We start from the raw sequence: 22004 nt of genomic DNA, 5'->3' as shown, positions 1-22004 counted from the left end.
CCTCCACACTTTCTACAAACTTTGCCTTTTGCTGGGCAGCATGGGTCTTTTCCAAAACGACCTCCGTCTCCACATCTGTAACATTCCAAGTCGCGTGTCGGCATATTTCTTGGCTGGCTATGGCTATGCGAGAGCCTATTTACTTGTTGACCAACTTTGTCTTTATTGGGCTGGCTTGAGTTGTCTTTCAGTTTCATGGTATGAAATTTCCCCTCAACGGCCTCTAATGCAGTAGCAATTGCTAAAGCATTGGTAAGTTTCAACTCACTCCCTTTTTCCAGCAGTCGCCTTCTGAGTTTGTCTGATCTGCAGTGCTGCACGACTTGATCCAATAACTGGTTGTCCAAATCAGCTGCCACGTAATTGCTTCCAACAGCCAGTTGTCACAATCTCGTCACGTACTGGGCGACCGTTTCCCCATCTTCCTGTTTTGTTTTGTGAAACAAATGGCGTTGAAATGTGGCATTCGGTGTCACTACATAGTGTGCATTCAATGCATCTACAGCTTTCCGGTATTCCTCCTTCCAGTATTTGAAAGTGTCTTAAAAGTTTCCCGAACTGCAGGTCCTGCTGTGAAGAGAAGTAACGCCCACTGTTGCACTTTCTGCTCCGCCGTGCTCCCATTGAGAAATAGGCCACGACTGTCGGTGTAATCTTCGAACTCTTCAAGTCGTGCCTTCCACTTCACGCTCACAGTGCTTGCATCGCCCGTCAGGTCAAAATGAGGAACACTGCGAAGTGCTAGAAGTTCAGCTCCAGTGACTGCTCCATGATGAAACGTTCCAGCTCAAAGCCACGGATTCAAAATCCAAAATGTTTCTCCTCATCGCCAATGTCGCATTTGTGGCCCAAAATGTGAAATTAATAGCACCATCAACACATGATTTACCCGTTGAACATCGGCGTGTATTTATTTCTTTGCTTCCTTTATTCCACAATTCCACGCCTGCATACATCGTGCGCATGCACTCTGACCTCCGGTCAGGTTAATAGCTCAACCTCTATCTGCATACATCTCATGCATATTCATTATCATGACATACACCATAGTGTCCTGGCCTCCCAGCAACAACCCAAACTTTGTTACAACACCCCAATCGCCAAGTTAAAAAAAAAACTATAAATTAAGCAAGTAAGTGATTACAATAACAGTTTTTTAAATAAACCCTTTGCTTCTGGTCAGGAAGATGGCAAACAGAGCTGGGTCCAAGTCTTCAGCAAAAGTGACAGCGACTCCGTTCTCAACATCAGGTGCGGTGCCGTCCGCATCGAAAAAGTTCCCTTGGGGTCCTGGCAGGAGCGGGAACCTCGGGCCTCTGGGCAGGAGTGGGAACCTCGGGCTCCTGGGCAGGAGCGGGGACCTCAGGCTCTACAATTCTTTCAACTCTGTGATAGTACAGATTCTATCACCAATGTGTATATGTACATATGGTGGTGTAGGATGACTGTGATTGGCTGAGAGTGTAGCCACACCTACTGGCAGGTCTTAAAGGATTGCTCCTAGCCAGACCAGGACTGGTCGACCTACTTGTGATATGCTCCAGTCTTTTAGTTAATAAAATCCTTGGTTTGGATCAACAAGTCTTTGGTTCTTTCGACGTGCACTACAGACTCCAAAAGTTCAATTGACTCCATCTAACGTTTATCAAAACCCAGGCATTTTTTGACCCCTTGGCTAGTCCCATCGACCACCAGGGGTGAATATTGACTACTTTGGAGATCCCTAATTTAGATAGTAATTTTCCTTTTAATTCTTTTTACTCAAGTGGCATGCCACGGTACTTTCTCCACTGATGCACGATCAATTGCATAAAGACTGAAGTAATCGAAACTGAAGGCTTTTATTTACATGAGATGGACAGCAACCCTGTATTGCTCACTCACACTGATCCAGACTTGAACTGGGAACAGGCTTGTGGCTTGACAGACTTTATGGGGAAGAAAAGGGAAGAGTCACGTGCCGGCCAGCGAGAACAGGGTCAAACATAAAAGGTCATGTAATTTCTTTTCTTCTTTGGCTTGGCTTTGCGGACGAAGATTTATGGAGGGGGTAAAAAGTCCACGTCAGCTGCAGGCTCGATTGTGGCTGACAAGTCCGATGCGGGACAGGCAGACACGGTTGCAGCGGTTGCAGGGGAAAATTGGTTGGTTGGGGTTGGGTGTTGGGTTTTTCCTCCTTTGCCTTTTGTCAGTGAGGTGGGCTCTGCGGTCTTCTTCAAAGGAGGTTGCTGCCCGCCAAACTGTGAGGCGCCAAGATGCACGGTTTGAGGCGTTATCAGCCCACTGGCGGTGGTCAATGTGGCAGGCACCAAGAGATTTCTTTAGGCAGTCCTTGTACCTTTTCTTTGGTGCACCTCTGTCATGGTGGCCAGTGGAGAGCTCGCCATATAACACGATCTTGGGAAGGCGATGGTCCTCCATTCTGGAGACGTGACCCACCCAGCGCAGCTGGATCTTCAGCAGCGTGGACTCGATGCTGTCGACCTCTGCCATCTCGAGCACCTCGACGCTAGGGATGAAAGCGCTCCAATGGATGTTGAGGATGGAGCGGAGACAATGCTGGTGGAAGCGTTCTAGGAGCCGTAGGTGGTGCCGGTAGAGGACCCATGATTCGGAGCTGAACAGGAGTGTGGGTATGACAACGGCTCTGTATACGCTTATCTTTGTGAGGTTTTTCAGTTGGTTGTTTTTCCAGACTCTTTTGTGTAGTCTTCCAAAGGCGCTATTTGCCTTGGCGAGTCTGTTGTCTATCTCATTGTCGATCTTTGCATCTGATGAAATGGTGCAGCCGAGATAGGTAAACTGGTTGACCGTTTTGAGTTTTGTGTGCCCGATGGAGATGTGGGGGGGCTGGTAGTCATGGTGGGGAGCTGGCTGATGGAGGACCTCAGTTTTCTTCAGGCTGACTTCCAGGCCAAACATTTTGGCAGTTTCCGCAAAGCAGGACGTCAAGCGCTGAAGAGCTGGCTCTGAATGGGCAACTAAAGCGGCATCGTCTGCAAAGAGTAGTTCACGGACAAGTTTCTCTTGTGTCTTGGTGTGACCTCACCAAAGCCTTCGACACCGTGAGCAGGAAAGGGCTTTGGCAAATACTAGAGCGCATCGGATGTCCCCCAAAGTTCCTCAACATGATTATCCAACTGCACGAAAACCAACAAGGTCGGGTCAGATACAGCAATGAGCTCTCTGAACCCTTCTCCATTAACAATGGCGTGAAGCAAGGCTGTGTTCTCGCACCAACCCTCTTTTCAATCTTCTTCAACATGATGCTGAACCAAGCCATGAAAGACCCCAACAATGAAGACGCTGTTTACATCCGGTACCGCATGGATGGCAGTCTCTTCAATCTGAGGCACCTGCAAGCTCACATCATGTAATTTACATATTATGAAAATGTACAATAGTGGTTTCGCCCCACCCACATTAAGTTTTCACCCACTTATTCAAACTATTATTGCATCTAATATCTCAACATGCCCTCCTATTTTTCTATCTTCAGCAAATGTAGATCCCTTACAACCTGCTCCCTTAAAATCATGAATATAAATAGGAGATACTCTAATTGAGAGTCAAGAGCTTGTGAAAAATGGCTGGAGATGATTAAACTAACACCATTCTGTGAAGGGTGATGGAATGCAAAATATGTAGATTAGAGCTTGAATCTGGTTTAAACTGGCAAGATGACCTAGGGTATCCAATAGTAACCATTGCACTTGCTTAATGAAGGCATGAATATTAACTTAGACGATTGGAAGGAACCATGTTCGTCACTGACTGCACCAAGACCACAGGGAAAGTCCAAGTGTGAATGCAGAAAATGAATTTTCAATGACACATTGCACTTCATAGTTTTGGATGCCTGAAGCATGTTAAAAATGTGACAGGAAATAACAAAACTAGGTTATATCTAAAAAATGGTATGTGATAGGAAAATTCTAAAGCAATTTTCATGATTAGCAGACCAAAGTCCATCAAAAAAAAACACCCAAAAGTGTTCAGGAAGAAAAATTGTTCATTGTCCAGTGTAATTTAAATGCCCTCACTGCTGAAATGTAGTAGTGTGTGAAACTACATTTGAAGATGGGAGACAGAAAACTCTGACGCCAATTGTAAATGGTTTATCTGCATCTTCGCACCAGGGACTTGAATACTTTATCCTCCCAGCGGAGACAAAGCCAATGCTGCACTGCCAGAAGCCATATCTTCGGCATAAATCCTGGCCCCAGCAAGAGATAAAACAAACCCATAACACCAAATTCATTAAAAGCAACTAAATTCTTCCTGACATCTGACATTTCTGTGGTGGAACACTGTAGTGCAGGAGGTGACCTCACTACACTGTACAGGCTGGCCCGCCTCTGACCTCTGACTCTGTCACTCCACCCCACAAGATTCCCAATCAAGGCTCCTCTCTTCATACCAGCTGGGCCAGCAGCATGTAGAGTTGTGCCTGAAGTTTCAGGTTATTAAAGCCTTTAATCACTCGCTTTGAGTCTGCTTGTGGTTATTGATTGCGCTACAATTCATTTATCAAGCAGTATAAAGTCAAAACACAATTGGTGCAGAAACTCAGCAGGTCAAAATGTAGCAAAGATCAAGATATGTAACTCACATTTCGGGCTTGTGCCCTTCATTAAGGTCCCGAAGCGAGTCTGGGTGATTGACTTCAACAGTTTTTACTTCATCTACGGCGTCTGCAAACTTTTGTGTTCTATTTGTGAAGCGGGATTGTTGTTTGTGGGACGCTGCTGTATGCGGTCAGTGCCGAGCTGCTACATTGGAGCAGTGATGATTTTTTAAAAACATGATTACAAATACTTTGGGGGTTGGAAGGGCTGAAGTAAATGGATATTTTTCTTATTTTGGCTTATGATGAGACGTGTAGGAAGTAGCGACCTTTCCTTTGGCGTTGCAAGCGTTCGTCAAGAAATGAACAGATGGACTTCCCCTTTCAATTTACCACCAACTACTGACATTGCAACAAAAAAGGCCCTCATGGCCGCTGTGTTCCCCCTGCCTGAAACGATCAAATTCTTCCTGATTACATGGGGGGGAGATTAAGGAAAGATTGTGTTCTCTATTCAGGCGGTGTAAAACAGGAGCGTCTGCAGCCGCTGTGGTTGTAGTTTTCTTTGGCTTGGCTTCGCGGACGAAGATTTATGGAGGGGGTAAAAAGTCCACGTCAGCTGCAGGCTCGTTTGTGGCTGACCAGTCCGATGCGGGACAGGCAGACACGATTGCAGCGGTTGCAAGGGAAAATTGGTGGGTTGGGGTTGGGTGTTGGGTTTTTCCTCCTTTGCCTTTTGTCAGTGAGGTGGGCTCTGCGGTCTTCTTCAAAGGAGGCTGCTGCCCGCCAAACTGTGAGGCGCCAAGATGCACGGTTTGAGGCGTTATCAGCCCACTGGCGGTGGTCAATGTGGCAGGCACCAAGAGATTTCTTTAGGCAGTCCTTGTACCTTTTCTTTGGTGCACCTCTGTCACGGTGGCCAGTGGAGAGCTCGCCATATAACACGATCTTGGGAAGGCGATGGTCCTCCATTCTGGAGACGTGACCCACCCAGCGCAGCTGGATCTTCAGCAGCGTGGACTCGATGCTGTCGACCTCTGCCATCTCGAGTACCTCGACGTTAGGGGTGTAAGCGCTCCAATGGATGTTGAGGATGGAGCGGAGACAACGCTGGTGGAAGCGTTCTAGGAGCCGTAGGTGGTGCCGGTAGAGGACCCATGATTCGGAGCCGAACAGGAGTGTGGGTATGACAACGGCTCTGTATACGCTTATCTTTGTAGTAAACACACAGAGAAATGCTGGAGGAACTCAGCTGTTCCCGTAGCGACCAGAGGAGCTAGATATTACCGTCATTTCCATGTTGGTAATATTTCTATCGACGCTGCGAGCATTCCTGTGTGTTTTCACTTTATTCAGGCGGCTGCCAGACGCCCTACGTCAGGACCCATCCCAATGTTACATTGAGGCGAGGGGTCAAGTTCGAGTCTCCAGTCTCTGTTGCAGCGATCGTTCGGGTCTCATTCTTGATGCGATGTCGGGACCGAACGGCGAACCGGCTGTAAATGTGGAGCGCGAGGAGGACGATGTATCCGCAGAAGGTAATAAATAGGCAGGGGATAGAAGCCTCCACATCGAGAGCCCTTCGCTCCACTCGGGAGAGAAACCAGCTGCTTGATTTTAAGGAGATACTCACTTTGATGTTCAACGGGCACGTCGACTCTCTGCAATTTTTCATTCTATTAAAGAAGTTAATTTCCGAGATATTATGGTCGATGTCATACCACAATGAACATCACACGAAACAATTGTTACTGTAATTAGCTTCCGGAAATGTGCGAATCCTTGCACCAACTGCCTACACTTAAAAAACGCTTTACTGTTGCAATTATTAATTGTAATTAAAACTGTATTTATGATCTCTATCCATCTTTCTTTGGCAGAATACGATGCCCTTAACTTGATGCTTGATCAGATCAGCTCTTGCTTGGATAACCTTGAGGAGAAGAATGATGTCCTAAATGCTAAATTTCAAGAACTGTTGGAATCGAATCGCCAGGCAAGGTTGGAATTTAGGCAGCAACAAATCGATACATCAGTCCCTTCAATAGAATCCAAGAATCAAAAGGCTTGACCCCTCCTAACCACTTTTTTCTCTTTTAAGTTCTAATCATTTTCTGTTGATTGTAACTATTGGATAACTTTCCATGAAGCACGTTAACTATTTTCGTCTGTTAACTGTGCCTTTTGGCTTTGTAATGTTTTGAAGGCTTTATTTGTGGAATTTTCTCGTTTCTCCCTTCTTATGAACCCAGTACACTTCTGTTCATTGGGACAGTGTTTTAACTGGAATCCACGAGTGATTGATTTTATGCGAGTCAATGTTAGGCTAGTGAACCGCTGCACTTTTTTTCTGGTTAGTCCCGTTAACGTTCGGAGTAATCAAATCAAACAATTCTTCACACGACTTTCAATTAATGTTTTTTTCCTCTGGAAAATCGAATTTCTGAATGAGCTTCTGCCAACTCGGTCCATTCACAAGATTTTGGAGAAACAATTTCAGTTTTAAAATAATTTATTCTTCAGGCTGCGAAGTCACGACTTTTATAGAAATTCGTGTATATGTTAGCTATTCATAATAGCTTCCCCTATTAGGATCTACACCATTTCCAAAAGATCACCGAGTATTCTGCTCACACATTCCCAGGCTCCATAGTTTCTCACCTTTATTCAACTGCTTACTGCCAGAAATAAATGTACTTTGTGTTTAATGTTGTGGTCAACGTTGCGGTAGCAGTCAGGACTTTATTAAATTGTTCTGTAATCCAGTTAAAGCCATATCATTCGATTAACCAAGCATAGGACAATGTGGGGGCGGGTGGATGTTAATTACAACAAACTCTGAATTGAAGGACATTCAATTGTAACTGAATGGGATGAACTGCTGCCTTAAAAGAGCAAAGCTTTTCCACGTTATTTCCATTCAACCAAAAGTTTTAATCTCTCATTTCAGTGTTTTATTCAAATAGAATTGGGTAATTTATTACTGCTACCACTACCACCATGAATAACTCAATATGCTGATGAGTTAGGTTTTGTTTTATTTACAAAAACAAATTGCACGATTTCAACTGATATGCATTTGGCAAATACAATTTAATAAATAGTATTTTAATTTGTGTTTCAATAATATAAACATGTTTGTTCATAATTTGGAAACATTTCTGTAGTAACCTTGAGGGCCAGGCATTGGAATAGACCAGTGGTTCTCCATCTTTTCCCCCCACCTACATACCAGTGAATGAAAAGGTAAAGGTTGCATAATTGCTCTATGGTTAGTAAGGGATTACTTAAAGTGGGGGGAGGGTGGGGGAGAAAGGCTGAGAACTACTGGACTAGACAAAATGAATGGTCAATTTAGTGCTGGAGGAACAATAAAATATTTTAAGAGACTTTTGGATAGGTACACAAAACTGGGAAAAATGGAGTCAGAAAGTTCTCGGCAGTTGATAAGAATGGGTTATTAGGTTGGCACAACAAGAAGCCAAAGGGCCTGTGGTGTGCTGTAATTTATGTACTATATTGCCTCAATTAAGATAATAACACTATTTCTGAGGACTGCAGATTAATCAGAGGGTATTATTGAGGAAACCATGGCGATGGTGCAAAAAAAAACCTCAGATTTATTGTTAGAGTACATTCATGGCATCACACATCACCCTAAGATTCCTTTTTCCTTCAGGCTCAGCAGAATTACCATTAATTGGTAGTGCAAAAAAGAAACTGCATACAGCATAAACAAACAATACAGAGAGAACAAAAAAAAATAAAGTGCACAAGTCAGACTCCTTAAATGAGTCTCTGATTGACTTTGTCATGGAGGAGTCTAATGGTGGAGGGGTTGCAGCTGTTTCTGAAGATGGTGGTGTGAATCTTATGGCACCTATAACCTCTTTCCTGATGGCAGCAGCGAGAACAGAGCTTGTGCTAGGTGGTTAGAGTCTTCGATGATTGCTGCTGCCCTCTGACAGCAGTGTTCCCTGTAGATGTACTAGATAGTGTGGAGGGTTTTGCCTGTGATGTCCTGGGCTGTGACCACTGCCTTTTGGGGGCTTTACGCTGCTGTTCCCATACCAGACTGTGATGCAGCTGCTCAGCACACTTTCCACCACACCTATGAAGAAATCTACCAAGATTTCTGGCGTCATACCAAACCTCCGCAAACTCCTGAGGAAGTAGAGGAGCTGACATGCTTTCTTCATGATGCCATTAGTGTGTTTGGTCCAGAAAAGATCCTCCAAGATGGTGACTTCCAAAAACCTAAATTTGGTCACTCTCTCCATCTCTTAATCCCCCCAGTGATCACTGGATTGTATACATCTGGCTTTCCTTTCCTGAAGTCAACAATCAGCTCCTTAGTTTTGGTGAACTTTGAGTGCAAGGTTGTTGTTGGTGCACTATTCAGCCAAGTTTGCAATCTCCCTCCTGTCTGCTGACTCATCCCCTTCCTTTAAACAACCCACTACCGTGGTATCATTGGCAAATTTGTAGATGGCGCTATTGTTGTACAGAGCTACACAGTCGTAGGTGTAAAGTGAGTAGAGTAGGGGTCTAAGAACACAGCCCTGTGATGCTCTGGTACTGATGGCGATTGTGGAGAAGTTTCTTACTGTGAAATTCACCATGAATCCAGCCAGTGAAAATGACATTACCAATTTTAAAAAATTTAATTGTGCATTTTACAATTCTGTTAAATTATTGCTTTACCTTTGCTGGGCATAAGGGAAGAATATTGAACAATGAAAACATTTAGATTGTGGTAGCGCAATCTCTCATGGCGAACCGGCCCCGCATGTAACGCCACATGGCGGGGCAGCCACGGGAAGATGGTGCCGTCAGGGTTTCTCCCTGCCTCGTCTCCTGCCCAGCGCGCGCCCGGGGCAGCGATTATGATGTCACAATGCACGAGGTGACTGAGCTCATGCTGCTCTTAAAAGGGCGTGCGCTGAATTTGAATAAAAAGTCATTAACGACTTTCAGTGTGGTGGCTGAGTCTTTCTTGGCTGTGTCCAGCACTAAAAAATGGTGATAGTTGAGCTGGTGCAACATTTTATAACCTGTTTTTAACAGTGTAAGCTGTAAAAAAAATCTCCAGCATTTTTATTGGGGTGGGGGAGTTGACTGAAATACATTTTACACCATACAATTAGTATCTCATTCAGCAGGTTGAAAAGGGCTGGTGTGGAATGTTCCGGTACTTGCTTTCTGGGAGTTGATTCAAGGCTTCATCTTATTCAGAAATTTTTAGCTCATGAGGTTTGCAAGTTATGAGTCAAAGTGATTAAGAAAGAAACTCTGACCACATCTCCACCAAAATCAGCTCCCCTTCTCCAGAAATCTGGACGAGGTGATTTATTTTTGGAACTTAACCATTTATTCAAATATTACAATAGATAAAGGCAATTAATCAGAGAAATACTGGTTATTACCTGGTGGAAGTAAGACAATGATTGAAATGAGGCAAGATGGGATGCTGCTACTGTGAACTTGTCATCATAAACATGTTTTGATGTACATATACAAAATCTAAATTGAGAAGTCAATGGCTTTTTAAATGGGAAGACCATAATAACCATGTATTTGAAATATCATCTGAAACAGGGATGGTTGAAGTTTTATTCCTGAAATTTTATTCCTGAAACCTAAGTGCAAGCTATTTAACCACCAGCTTTAACATGGTTTTCAAACTACACTGGAAACAGCATTTTCACTCAAAAAAATGACAGTATTCACAAACAGTCACAGTTATAACAAAATAAATTCAACATTAAAAGGGAATTCCATCTCCAAAAAGTTACATTTTTTAATGTGGTATTAACATAAATTCACAACTACCCATCCAAAATTAATTTGCTCTATAATCAAATATCACATTTCTAGAGGATCTAAAAATAAAGAATCAACTTGGTAATTTATTGATTACCTCCTTCAACAGGGCACACTAAGAGGGGATAATCACCCTTAGTTTGAACTGCTCTACCACCCAAAAAGAGTGAATGAGATCGTAGTATATGGGAAAAGCCATGTCATAATAAGATGTACAGCATGACAGGGAATAATTCCCAGTCTTGGCTCAATTATCCCTTTTTCGTTTGACTTTGTTCATTTGGATCAAGTGAATCTCCATGATCCAAGAACCTCATTCTTCTTTTTTTTAAAAAAATCACCAAAGGAACATAGTTCTATTGGAAAATTCAGTGGCTCATTTGAATACACATTCCTTCCAAGAATAGATGATTTAAATAAAAATTAGTCCATGGAAAAGAGAAATAAAATTAGTTTTATTAGACATTAGTTATTCTAGATTTTAGTTTTAGAGAATAAAGGGATTTTTCCTGCTTACAAATGGGAAAACACAATGTCGATGAAGTCAGAGCATCAAGGGATCATGCACACCATCTATTGAAAAGTGATCGTAAATTCTGAAATAATGAACAAAAGGCAATAATTTAAATGCTAACAACATTCTCATTATTTGGCTTTGCAGGCTACCATGAAGAGCAACCATTTCAAGCTTTTTTGTCTATGGTCCCCTGAGGACTCTGCTCAAAGTTTATGAGCCCCCTTTCCTGTGAAGCAGACAAGCTTTGGTTTCTCTCCCTTCAACTACATAAATGTTACATGAGGTGGAAAGAAAAGGTTTTTTACTTAAAAGGGCTTTGGCCCCCAGGGGGTCTGTTAACCCTATTGATAATGGTTGATGTACAGGGTGCAGCAGTGAGTAGTACTTGGAATGTAGGGGACTAATTAAAAGGAGCTCCAGTGAGAGTCAAACATACTTTCCTTTTCACCTGTTCAAATTGTGTCTGGAGAGGATTTAAAGGCAAATCCTATCTGGTAGGGGTATATATTGGGAAGTCTCTTTTATTGAAGAGATCAATGTTTATGAAAATGTGAATCTCTTTAAGCATGGTCAGACCGTAAGCTTCAACGCTAAATCCATACAAAATAATCTTTTATTTTCTATTGCTTATGAGAACTAATACCAAAGAAATAGTCTAAACTGGATTATCCCAACATCTTTCACATTAGGCGATAATAGCAAGTGTTGTACTGTTCTAAAGTCTGAGGAAGCACAAAGACAAATTCTGACTTGACACTACTCAAAGTAACCAAATGTAAAATGTACATTCCAATTCTGAAATTAACTCTAGATTCTGTCATTGGAATAAATTCAGGGTGATAAACAGATCTTTTGGCTTGAAAATTGACATATAAAGAAGTGACAAGAATAACAGTGCAAAAATAAAAGATAAACCACAAGCTTAATATCAGAAAAGTTCAAGGGGCAAAGTTTCTCACCTTCCAAGCAAAATTAAAAGGCCACTCTATATTTACTGTGGGTGTTTATTTGTCACCTGGGCAATGCACAATGCTCAGGAGTGAATGAGTAAAATGAAATAAATGGCAATGCTGTTTTGCTAATATTGCCATATTCACAAGTTAAATTATTCAGCATGTTAACTTTAATATCAGGTTCATGTGGCCTCCTCATTTGACCATTGATAGCTTCTGTTAGATTTTGTCATTTAAAATTAAATTGCTAGCAGAGCAGATTTCCAAACCAAGAAGAGCTTAACTCCAATGTAGGAGCACATATTGCTCCTCTGAAGACATGATACTTGAATACCCAAACATCCAATGCAAGAGGACTGAAATAACCTACCAATGGTTATCTGAATTCAGAACATACATTTGTCAAACTTACACCATGTCCACATTTTATTTTGTTTGTGATTCACATTTGGGCATTGGTGGTGTAATGTCAAGTTGCCTTTCGCAACAGGCTAGATGAAGAGGCAAAAAGAGAAAAATATCACAAGATTACAATTCCAAAGACTGACTCAACATAATGAATGGATGTGGCAGGCCACACACTACTCAAGAGCAGTGAAGTGACCGCTACTCAACCAACCAGGGCAACAACTCCACTGTTTCATGATCTGAGAAGCTATTTGTGATTTTGGAAAATTTTCTCAAGGGGTGAAAGTCTGATTAAGGTGGCAGAGTTATAAACCTTAGAGGAACAGTATCCAAAATGGCATTAAGTTAGGGGAGATAAAAAAAACTACTGGCAGCAGTATCTAGAAAACAACAGGACAATTGTTGATGTTTCATTGCCCCAATGGATGAAGAGCAACAAATGGAAGAAGTTGCGAGTCTAATCTGTTCAAGTTGCTAACCCCAGTACCCTGGGCTGCACTTTGCTCTTGGAGTGGAAGGAAAATTTGGATTTTAAGGACAAGGAGGAAAACAAGAAAAACTGTAGATGCTGGAAAACTAAAGTAACACACAAAATGTTCTCATCAACAGCACAGTGGGAACATATCAGACTCTTTGCAGGGATATTAATGACAGTGGAAAAACCAGAAACTGAAAACTATCTCTAGGCAGTCTCTGGATTAAAAATTTTATTCCTGAGAACTGTTCATAACTTGGATTTTTCATGTCTGAAATTTAAAAAAATACGTGAAGGAGCATCACAGAAACTACTGTAATACAAAAAATGAGCAGGGGCAGGAAGAGCCACCAGGTGATGTGATGCGAGTGGAGTAAGAGGAGGCAGAACCCTCGGGCTCCCAGATCAAACACAAAAAAGAGCCAGAAAAAAAGTTAAAACACTTCCCAGTGGCGTGGGAAGACACTACGAAAAAAATGACTAAGGTAGCGACAAAAAAAGGCAAAGAATTTGATTCCAGAGTCGGGACCAAATTGAGATGCCTCGTGAAGAAGAAAATGGCTGGGCTGCCTCAAGGCCCATGGAAGAAGGCAGATCTGGGTGATGATATCACCCCAGACCAACAAGCTTGTGGTAGGAGCCCTGGGAAACAGTGTGAGGAGAGGGGGGAGACTCGATACACCCCTCCCGCAGCGAGAGAGCCGGGTCGGGCACTGACGCATTGGTGCTTGAAATAGTGCTAAAAGTAGCGAGAGGCCAGGAAGATACTTACTGTGGGGCTGTAAACCCAAAGCAATCCAGCACCGGGTTTGGAGACGCAACGAGCAGCAGTGAGGGCTGCGACGACAGTGAGCGAGAAGAAGACTGTGAGGCAGACGGAGGCGGCAGCAATGGCAGATGCCACGGGGTCAGGGGACCCAGTGATGAAGACCCAGAGCCCTCCCTGAGATGTGTTGGAGGGCCATGGATATATGGAGGGCAGATTTTTTCGGGCTGTGGAGAAGAGAGCCCAGGACATGGCTCAGAAATTAAACACTATGCAAGGGACACTCTCAGGGAGCATCACAGAGGTGGAAGATAGAGTGGGGGTGAGTGAAGACAGGTTAAGTAGGGTGGAGGGTGAGTTAGATGCCCTTGTAAGGGAAAGAGAATGAGTCTGGGGGAAGCTAGATGCCCTGGAGAATTACAGTCACAGGAACAATATTAAAGTTGTGGGGCTGAGGAAGGATGCTGAGGGGAGAAATGGATTCCCTAAATACTGAGGAAGGATATACTGGGGAAAAAAGTAGAGGTGGAGGTGGAGAAGGCAAGTAGGACATCCCTCCCAAAGCCTGGCCCTGGACAGAAACTTCATTCAGTTTTAATAAAACTAGTACATTACCAGAATAGGGAGAAAATTTTAGGGGCAGCGGCAGCTGGAATAAAGGAGCGCGGCCAATGGAAATGAGGGGGGGGGGGGGGTGGGAACAAGATTTTATTCTAACCTGATAATGGTGTAACTGTTTTAAAGTGGAGAAAAGAGTTCAAGCCAGTTAAAAGAATGGTAAAGCAAAAAGGGTACAAGTGTGCCTCTGTGCCTCCCCTGCCATCCTGTAAGTTGTATTACCGGGGTGGTGGTGGGGGGGGGGAAAGAAATTTTTTTATCAGAGGTAAGTAAGGCACATCAGTTTGCTAGAGAGCTGCCAACACTTGGGGGAGATAAGGAAAATAAAGATATGAGCAAACATGGAGACTAACCCAAGATATTTAAAAAAGTTGTTGTAAACTTAAATATTTGGGTGTGAATGTAGACTTAAAAAAAAAAACATGTGAAATGGGAATGGGAGAAGGGATCTGGGAGAACTCTGGGGTGGGGGTAGGGGAGGAAGGTGGAAGAGAGTTGTGGATCACAGGAGGAATATGGCAGTGGCAGGAGAGAAGTGGCTGCTAGGGGGAGAAATAGGAGGAGGGAAAGGATAAGGGAATGTGATGAGGAGTTGGGGATGGGGATAATGTTACGGGCTATTGTTGTTTGTCCCTTTTTTCTGGTTGGATATTTTTCTCTTATTTGTCATTTTTGGATCGATTGTTTTTATGTTTGTTTAATTTTCCCAGGGTTTGTCGTGGGACCGGCGAGTTGGAGCCACAGGCTGAAGAAAGAAGGTTGGACGGATGGTGAACTTGGGGCGGTGAGGGTTTGGTGGGGACACTGGTCTAGAAGTCCCAGGAGCAATGGCCAAGAGTATAAAATACGTTAGCTTCAATGTTAATAGTTTGAATGGAAAAATTAAGAGGAAGAGTCTTGGCACATGTTAGAAAAATGGGGGTGGGTCTGGCCTTCCTTTAAGAAACACATTTGATGGAGCGGAAGCACCAAAAGTTAAAGAGGGGGATGGGTGGGTCAGGTAATAGACTCCTCATTCGGATCAAAGGCGGGGGTAGCAATTCTGATAAAATGTTCTGGTGTGAGTGCAGCAATGTGGCCACATAGAAAGCAGGGAGATTTGTAATGGTAAATTGTCAAGTGTATTCAGAACCCTGGACCTTAGTAAACATTTATGCCCCCAACTTTAATGATGAAAAATTTAAAACAAAAAATCTTTCTAAAATTAGCAGAAGGAAGAATATTTTGGTTGGGGGGGGAACGACACTTTAATTTTTGTCTGGACCCCGTTTTAGATAAATCGATTAAAAAATTAACTAAAACTAAAACCATATAGATGGTTGGATCATGGAGGTTGAATATGTGAGGCTCCTCTCAGACCATTCACTCCTGTTATTAACAATAGAAATGCCAGACAAGTTTGATAAGGTATACAGGTAATGTCTTAATGTATTGCTGTTAAAGAAGCTGATACTTTATGGTTTTGTAAGAGCACAGATAGACATGTTTTGTGGGACCAACTATTCCTCTACTCTAGATAAATTTCTTTGATGGGATACTCTCAAGGCGTACTTGAGAGGTCAGATAATTGGGTACATGAAAACAGTTATGAGGGAGGTCAATGAATTAGAACAGGATGTTACTCATCTAGAAAATAACTTCCAAAAATCAGGTTCAGAGGACCATTACAGGGCTCAAAAAATTTTTTTAAAATGGAAGTACAATACGTTACAAACATATAGTATGGAAAAGGCCATAATGTGATCAAAACAAAAATACTATGAATTGGGGGAGAGAGCCCCAAAGTCCTCTCTTGGCAGCTGAGGACAGAACAGGCCTTGAGGATGATCAATGCAATACAAACTGGGAGTGGTAGCATCTCATATAAACTGAAAGAGATTGAAGAGGCCATCAAGGAATTTAATGAAGCTCTATATAAATCAGAACTTATGCGAGGATCTGATAAAACTAGAGAATTCCTGCCTAAATTAGAACTGCCAAGTTTCGACCCAGAAGAAAAAGAAGGGTTAGATCTTCCCTTTACAGAGGAAGAGTTAGGTAAAGCATTGAATTCACTGCAAACTAAAAGTCTTCAGGGTAGGATGGATTTTCACCTGAGTTCTATAAAGAGTTTAAAGATTTATTGATGCCTCTTTACATGGAGATGGTGGACTAGGCAATGGAGACCCAAACCCTTCTAGAGTCTTTTTCAACAGCAATCATTACAACAATATTTAAAAGAGACAAGGATCTGGTAATGCCATCTTTTAATAGACTAATTTCTCTGTTAAAAAGATTACAAAATAGTGGCCAAAGCCCTGGGAAAATAGATTGGTGAAACATTTGCCAAAGCTAATAAATAAGGACCAGGGCTTTGTGTAGAAGTGACAGGAAGTGGATAACATTGGTAGAATAATGAGTGTCAAGCATCTGGCGCAAAATAGAGATGAGAGGGGCTTAGCAGTAGCCCTGGACGCAGAGAAGGCATTTGACAGATTAGAGTGGGACTTTTTGTTTTAAGTGCTGGGAAAATTGGGGCTTGGGCCAACTTTTATAAATTGGATCAGAGCACTTTACTATGCTCCCAAGGCTAAAGTTGTGACCAATGGACAAATTTCCCCAGACTTCTCACTGACAAGATCAATTAGACAGGGGTGTCCATTATCTCCAACTCTGTTTGTACTAGCCATGGAGCCATTAGCCGAGGCCATTCATCAGGATCCAGACAATAAAGGTTTCAGAACAAGCCAAGAAGAGCACAAAATCAATTTGTTTGTTGATGATATTCTGATATATCTGACAGACCCAGCAAACTCTGTGCCCAAGCTGTGTTCCACTCTGGAGGACTATGGGGAGATCTCCAGGTATAAGTCAATTGGGATAAGTGCAAAATTAAGCCACTTACAAAGGGGGATTACAGTCAATTTCAGGAAAATAGTCAATTAAAGTGGCTGCAAATATCTAGGAGTTAGAATCGATAAAATTTGAATAATTTATACAAGCTCAAGTTCAATTTCTTGCATCAGCTGTACCTGACTCCACAAAAATTGAACAGATCTAAACCTGAATGATCAGATCAATGTTTTAGATGTGGCATCACATTAGGAACTTTTGGGTACGCAACCTGGACACATGCCAAAGTGAGATCCTTTTGGGTGGAAATGGGCCTAGCCCTGGAAAAAAAGTCATAGGCAAAGAATTCCCATAGGACCCAGAGCTCTTTCTGCTGGGAAAACATAATAGATGTAAGGCTTACAATGAAGCTGTCCAAATTTCAAATTCAATTTGTCATAATCGTATTGGCGGTGGCCAGGAAGTGCATTGCAGTTGCTTGGAATTCTGACTCCTACCTGAGCATTGAATGTTAAAATGCAAAGCTGTGTTCCCCGGAGAAAATTACCTACAACCTAAGGAAACAATATGGCACTTTTCTGAAGGTCTGGCAGCCCTACTTGAACTATGTAGGGGCACAGATGTAATGTGAACTGCTGTGTCTTGCCACCCTGCCCTCCAAATTCACCCCTCCATTGATGAGGGAGTGGAGGGGGGTCCATCCTATTCTAGCCAGGGAAAGCAACGGGAAAAGGAAGACAGCCTATGTGTTGGCTGCTGTGACGCAACAAACCCATAAATTCCCAAATATAAATTTCATAACTTTGTTGTGAGTGTCTTGGACATTGTGTGTAAGTATAATTAGTTTGATGTTAAACGTTCAATGTCAGGGGGAAGGGATAAAAAAAGAAACACCCAAACTCCATGAGAAGATTGTAAGGAGTTAACAAATACAAAATGTAATTAATGTGGATATCGTTGATAATGATATTGACAATTGCTGGAGTTTGTGTGGAAAAACCATAAATAAAATTAAAAATTTTAATAAAAAAGAACAGCCACCAATAACTGAGAGCAAATGAAGGAGCAAGTCTGCTCAGTGCTCCCAGTCCTCCTTGGCTTGATCCAGCTCCAACTGTTTTGGCTTGTTTGTATGTACATAAATCAGCATTCATAACCCAGAGAGGGCCTGTGAATCATGGAGAGAAAGGTTTAACAGAAAGCTGGATTTTGTATTTGGAGGACTAAAATTTTAAAATCTAACAGCCATACAGAAACCTTGCAAAGCTCTGCTTTAACCAAGCCAGGAGTAATGTGAATAGATAAATAATGATCAGAGAACACAAACTAAAGTTGAAATTCCAGGAAAAACATTGAGAGTGACGGGGGGGGGGGGGGGGGGAAAGGGACGGGGGAGAGGAGGAGGGGGAGAGAGGGGACAAGAGGAGAGAGTTGAGAGAGACTTTTCACTGGGGTCCAAAAGTGGGGATCACTTTAAAAATGAAATTACAGTTAAGGTGGAAGAGCAGGATTTTAACCTTTCTACCACTATATCAATTGGCAATTCTAAATCCAAATATTTAAGATCTTTGTTCGCTGAAGGAGGTGATGGACAAGAGCGACAGATAGATATGTAATGCCACCTTACTGAAGGCTAAATAACCTTGACCTGTTTCTTTATTATCAGACCATACATAATCTCATTGCTCATATTTAAAAAATGAAATGTTACTTTGGTTGAATGATGTAATGTCTACAATATCAAGACAATGTATTGTGTACCAACACAAGATGTAAATGTGGTTTAATGTCCCTGTTCATCATTACAAAAAACTGCTTAGAAAAGAGATTTGTTAAGTATATTGGACTTTCCATAAATTACTCCCATACATGCCTAATTTTAATCTCTCACATGAGTTGACAGTAAACTTGAACTTTGTAACTGAGAGCAAAATCAGTAGCCATCAAGTTTATCCTTGTAAACCACTGAAACTAAAGTTCTTTTCAGGCTCATATGCCACGAACCCCCATTTACTTAATGATTCAATGAAGGGAGATTTTTAGAAACTGCCAAGGGTAGGTAAGCCTCTGTATGCTGCATTACATTTCCCTGATCTGTGATTCCAAGTATGCAATTCATATAACATGTAATTAATTTTACATTGTTCAGCATGAAAATCAAAGCATTGTACTGTGGGGCACACACATTGCTTGAAAGCAGATTTATCAAGATATTGGGAGTTAGTTTGACATTTTACTTTGCATTCAATCATAAAAGCAAAGAGATACCAATTGGATTAACTCTGGTCCATCCAATGATATTTCAATTTCATCCACAACTACTTGAAAGGAAGCATTTTTAAAAGGTAAGCCTATAAGCCTACCACTGATCATTTTTTACTCAGGGTTGAGTTATTAGCAGTGAAGAGCAGTATTCAATAAGACAGTATTCAGACTGTATTGATGTCTTAAAATAAAAATACTGAAACAAATATTCTTAAGATATAATACTTGAATCTTTGAAGCACCCCAGTTGTCTCTGCAACTCCATATAAGAGGATGGAAAAATATTTCTGAATGTTAACTATAACATCTCAAGACAGTATCCAATCAGCAGTGGACTTGCAGATACTTCCTTGTAGGGAAATATTTAAATACTAACATATGACCCACTTGGAATCTAATATGGTAGCAGTGGTATTTTATCCACCTCAGGACTCTAAATTTAGCCCAAAGTGGTATTATTTCCCCGATCCAAAAAAATTACATCTAAAATTTATTTCTTCCGCCTCAAAGAGACACGACGGCCAGGCACTACCTTCCCAGATCTCGTTTTGGGGATGTTCTGTTCCAAATGTCCATCTTCCTCCTCATCAAGCTCATTTTCTTTACCTTTGACATTTGTCTGTTCACACTCCTCCATCAGGCAGCTGTCAGGCAGCTGCTCTTCCTCACCATCCTCTGTCTCACTGGGCTCCTCACCTTTGGACAAACTTGGGTCACACTCCTTATTGATATCCTGCTCTTCATCTGCCACCTCATCTGCCACCTCATCTGCCACCTCATCTGCCACCTCATCTGCCACCTCATCTGCCACCTCACTGCCTGCAATGGAACTTGACTCGCACTTGTCGGAACAAGTTCCCTGCTCTCCCTCTATTATGCTGGTTGGCATCTCATTCTTTGCACATGGGTTGTCAGTTAACTTGAAATCAAACTTTTCAACCGGCATGTCTTGATCACTGTCACATGGACTCTCATGCTGGAGCTTCTGTGAGGGGGAAGAACTGTCTTTGTTGTTAGCATTGCCTACATTGGGAACGATGCCATCACCTGAAGGTGTAGGAGTTTCTGTTTCACAACTTGCCTCCTCCATTTCAGGATGGTTGTCAGTGATGTCGGCATTCTTTAGGTCTTCCTCTGGTGGCTTCTCACTTGCAGGTTTTTGATCATCTATTGAACCAAGGCTGTTCACCACAGAAGCTTCTGGTTCTTGATAAGTTACTAATAAAGAATCTTGGTCTCTTTGTACTTTGTAATTCTGGTTCAACAAAGAAAATAGGAAAAAAATTTAACAAAGGCATCAAACTTCAAATTACCACTAACAAAAAGCATTATTACAGGTGAAACAATATCGTTTTTGATGCACTATACAATTAGTGAATTTATATTTAAAAATATCTTCCTCTTTAAACACCAATGCTTTTCTCTATTCAAGTTTTTGTCAGCTATTTTGTTTGATCACGTTTCTGTTCTTACTATACCCCCAGTAAATTGGAGATATTTTAAATTCATCTAAAAACCATTGTCAATACAAAATGTTATCTCGTGCAGTAATTATGTTTTTCATTGCTTCTGAAAATGTCTTTACTGGTTTCCCATTTCTTCCCCACAAATATTATTATGTTCTAGCATTGCAATTGACAACATCCATGAAATGGTTATCTCTTCTTCTGGCTATCCATCCCATTGGATGATGATGGTTCCTTTCAGTCAGTTTGTGGGGTTTGATATGAGAATACCCCAACACCTCAAAAAGGAATAGATTTCGGTGAGTAGGGGTGGCTCAGGTCCAGACCTAACATCTCAACATCCCCTCCTGGATCTTCCAGCATGATGAAGTCCAAGACGGCTGGGGGAAGTTCTGTTGCAGTGAATGGCCAGACCAAGCATCGATGCAAGGGATGCCCTGTCTGCGCTTCACGACACTTTTGCTAGATGGCCATTAACCCTATGAGAGAGTTCGTCTGCCCTTTGACAAGTCTTGTTTTTCATCCTGCAGTGTATCTAGCCATCTAGCCACCCTCTGTACCAAGCAAGCCTGGTGAGGAAACAGGTTTAATCGTTGACCATGTGACAGGTAGTACTGAGTTACAGTAGCACTCCGATGAGTGACATGACAGAGAATGGTTATCAAATCAACCATTTAATACATGGTTGAAGGAGCGTATTATGATAGCAATGTGGATCTTCTTTGTTCACTAGTAGTTGAAGAAAAGATGCTATCACTAGTGATCATGTAGAGCAAGTTGAAACATATTTCACTTACCAGTAACCAAAATTCACCCAATAAATGGGAAGGAGTGAGCTTTTTAATTTTACCAGTACAAGCAGAAGTCCAAAAACCCAGAGCACTCAAGAATCTGGAGTTTTTGAAAATTCTAAGACTTTTAAAATCTAGTGGGCTTTTGCGTACATACATGCGCAAGGGCCATAAATCTCACTTGTTGACTGTATTTTTCTTTAAAACTGCTCATTTTGACAAGTGATATGTACATTTACATGTTGATTTTTTCTTTATTCCTCCTTAAATTTGAATTGTAAAAGTTTTTCCTGAGAATGTGGAAAATCCGAAAATCCGGACGGACCCAATCCCCGAGCTGTCCAGATTTTAGGACTTCTGTTGTAGTAGGGTAAAATGTATCTTTACAGGGAGAGAAAAAATCTTAAGAAGGATTTTGGATCTAATTGGAATTTGTTCTGAAACACCAAATATTATTTGCATAGGAAACAACCCATGTGACTGAATACATGAACTTGTGTAATTTTCTGTCTTGTGGGTTGGT

At 41.9% G+C, this 22004-nt stretch overlaps 2 protein-coding genes across 4 annotated transcripts in view; one reads left to right on the top strand and one right to left on the bottom strand.

Annotated features, from left to right (window-relative positions):
- The first annotated feature begins 5924 nt into the window (after positions 1–5924).
- Positions 5925–18318, top strand: bbln (bublin coiled coil protein). Of its 2 annotated transcripts, XM_069918788.1 has the most exons (3): positions 5925–6105; positions 6448–6568; positions 14838–18318. In XM_069918788.1, exons 1-3 carry the CDS (start codon positions 6039–6041, stop codon positions 14899–14901), a joined length of 252 nt encoding a protein of 83 aa, XP_069774889.1. In that variant the 5' UTR covers positions 5925–6038; the 3' UTR covers positions 14902–18318. The 2 variants fall into 2 exon arrangements, with proteins under 2 accessions (XP_069774889.1, XP_069774880.1); XM_069918779.1 differs by lacking the exon at positions 14838–18318 and having other exon boundaries at positions 5929–6105; positions 6448–9538.
- Positions 9873–22004, bottom strand: part of LOC138754447 (cip1-interacting zinc finger protein-like) — a 93304-nt gene continuing 81172 nt past the window's right edge. For both annotated transcript variants that reach the window (XM_069918735.1, XM_069918744.1), the window contains exon 15: positions 9873–20479. In XM_069918735.1, coding sequence (XP_069774836.1) covers positions 19715–20479 — 765 coding nt within the window. In that variant the 3' untranslated portion in view covers positions 9873–19714. The remainder of the gene's footprint in view (positions 20480–22004) is intronic.

Source organism: Narcine bancroftii, chromosome 1 (genome assembly GCF_036971445.1).
Source record: "Narcine bancroftii isolate sNarBan1 chromosome 1, sNarBan1.hap1, whole genome shotgun sequence".
Lineage (NCBI taxonomy): Eukaryota > Metazoa > Chordata > Chondrichthyes > Torpediniformes > Narcinidae > Narcine > Narcine bancroftii.
Note: the sequence above shows the minus strand (reverse complement) of the source record. Positions and strands in the feature narration are given on the sequence as shown.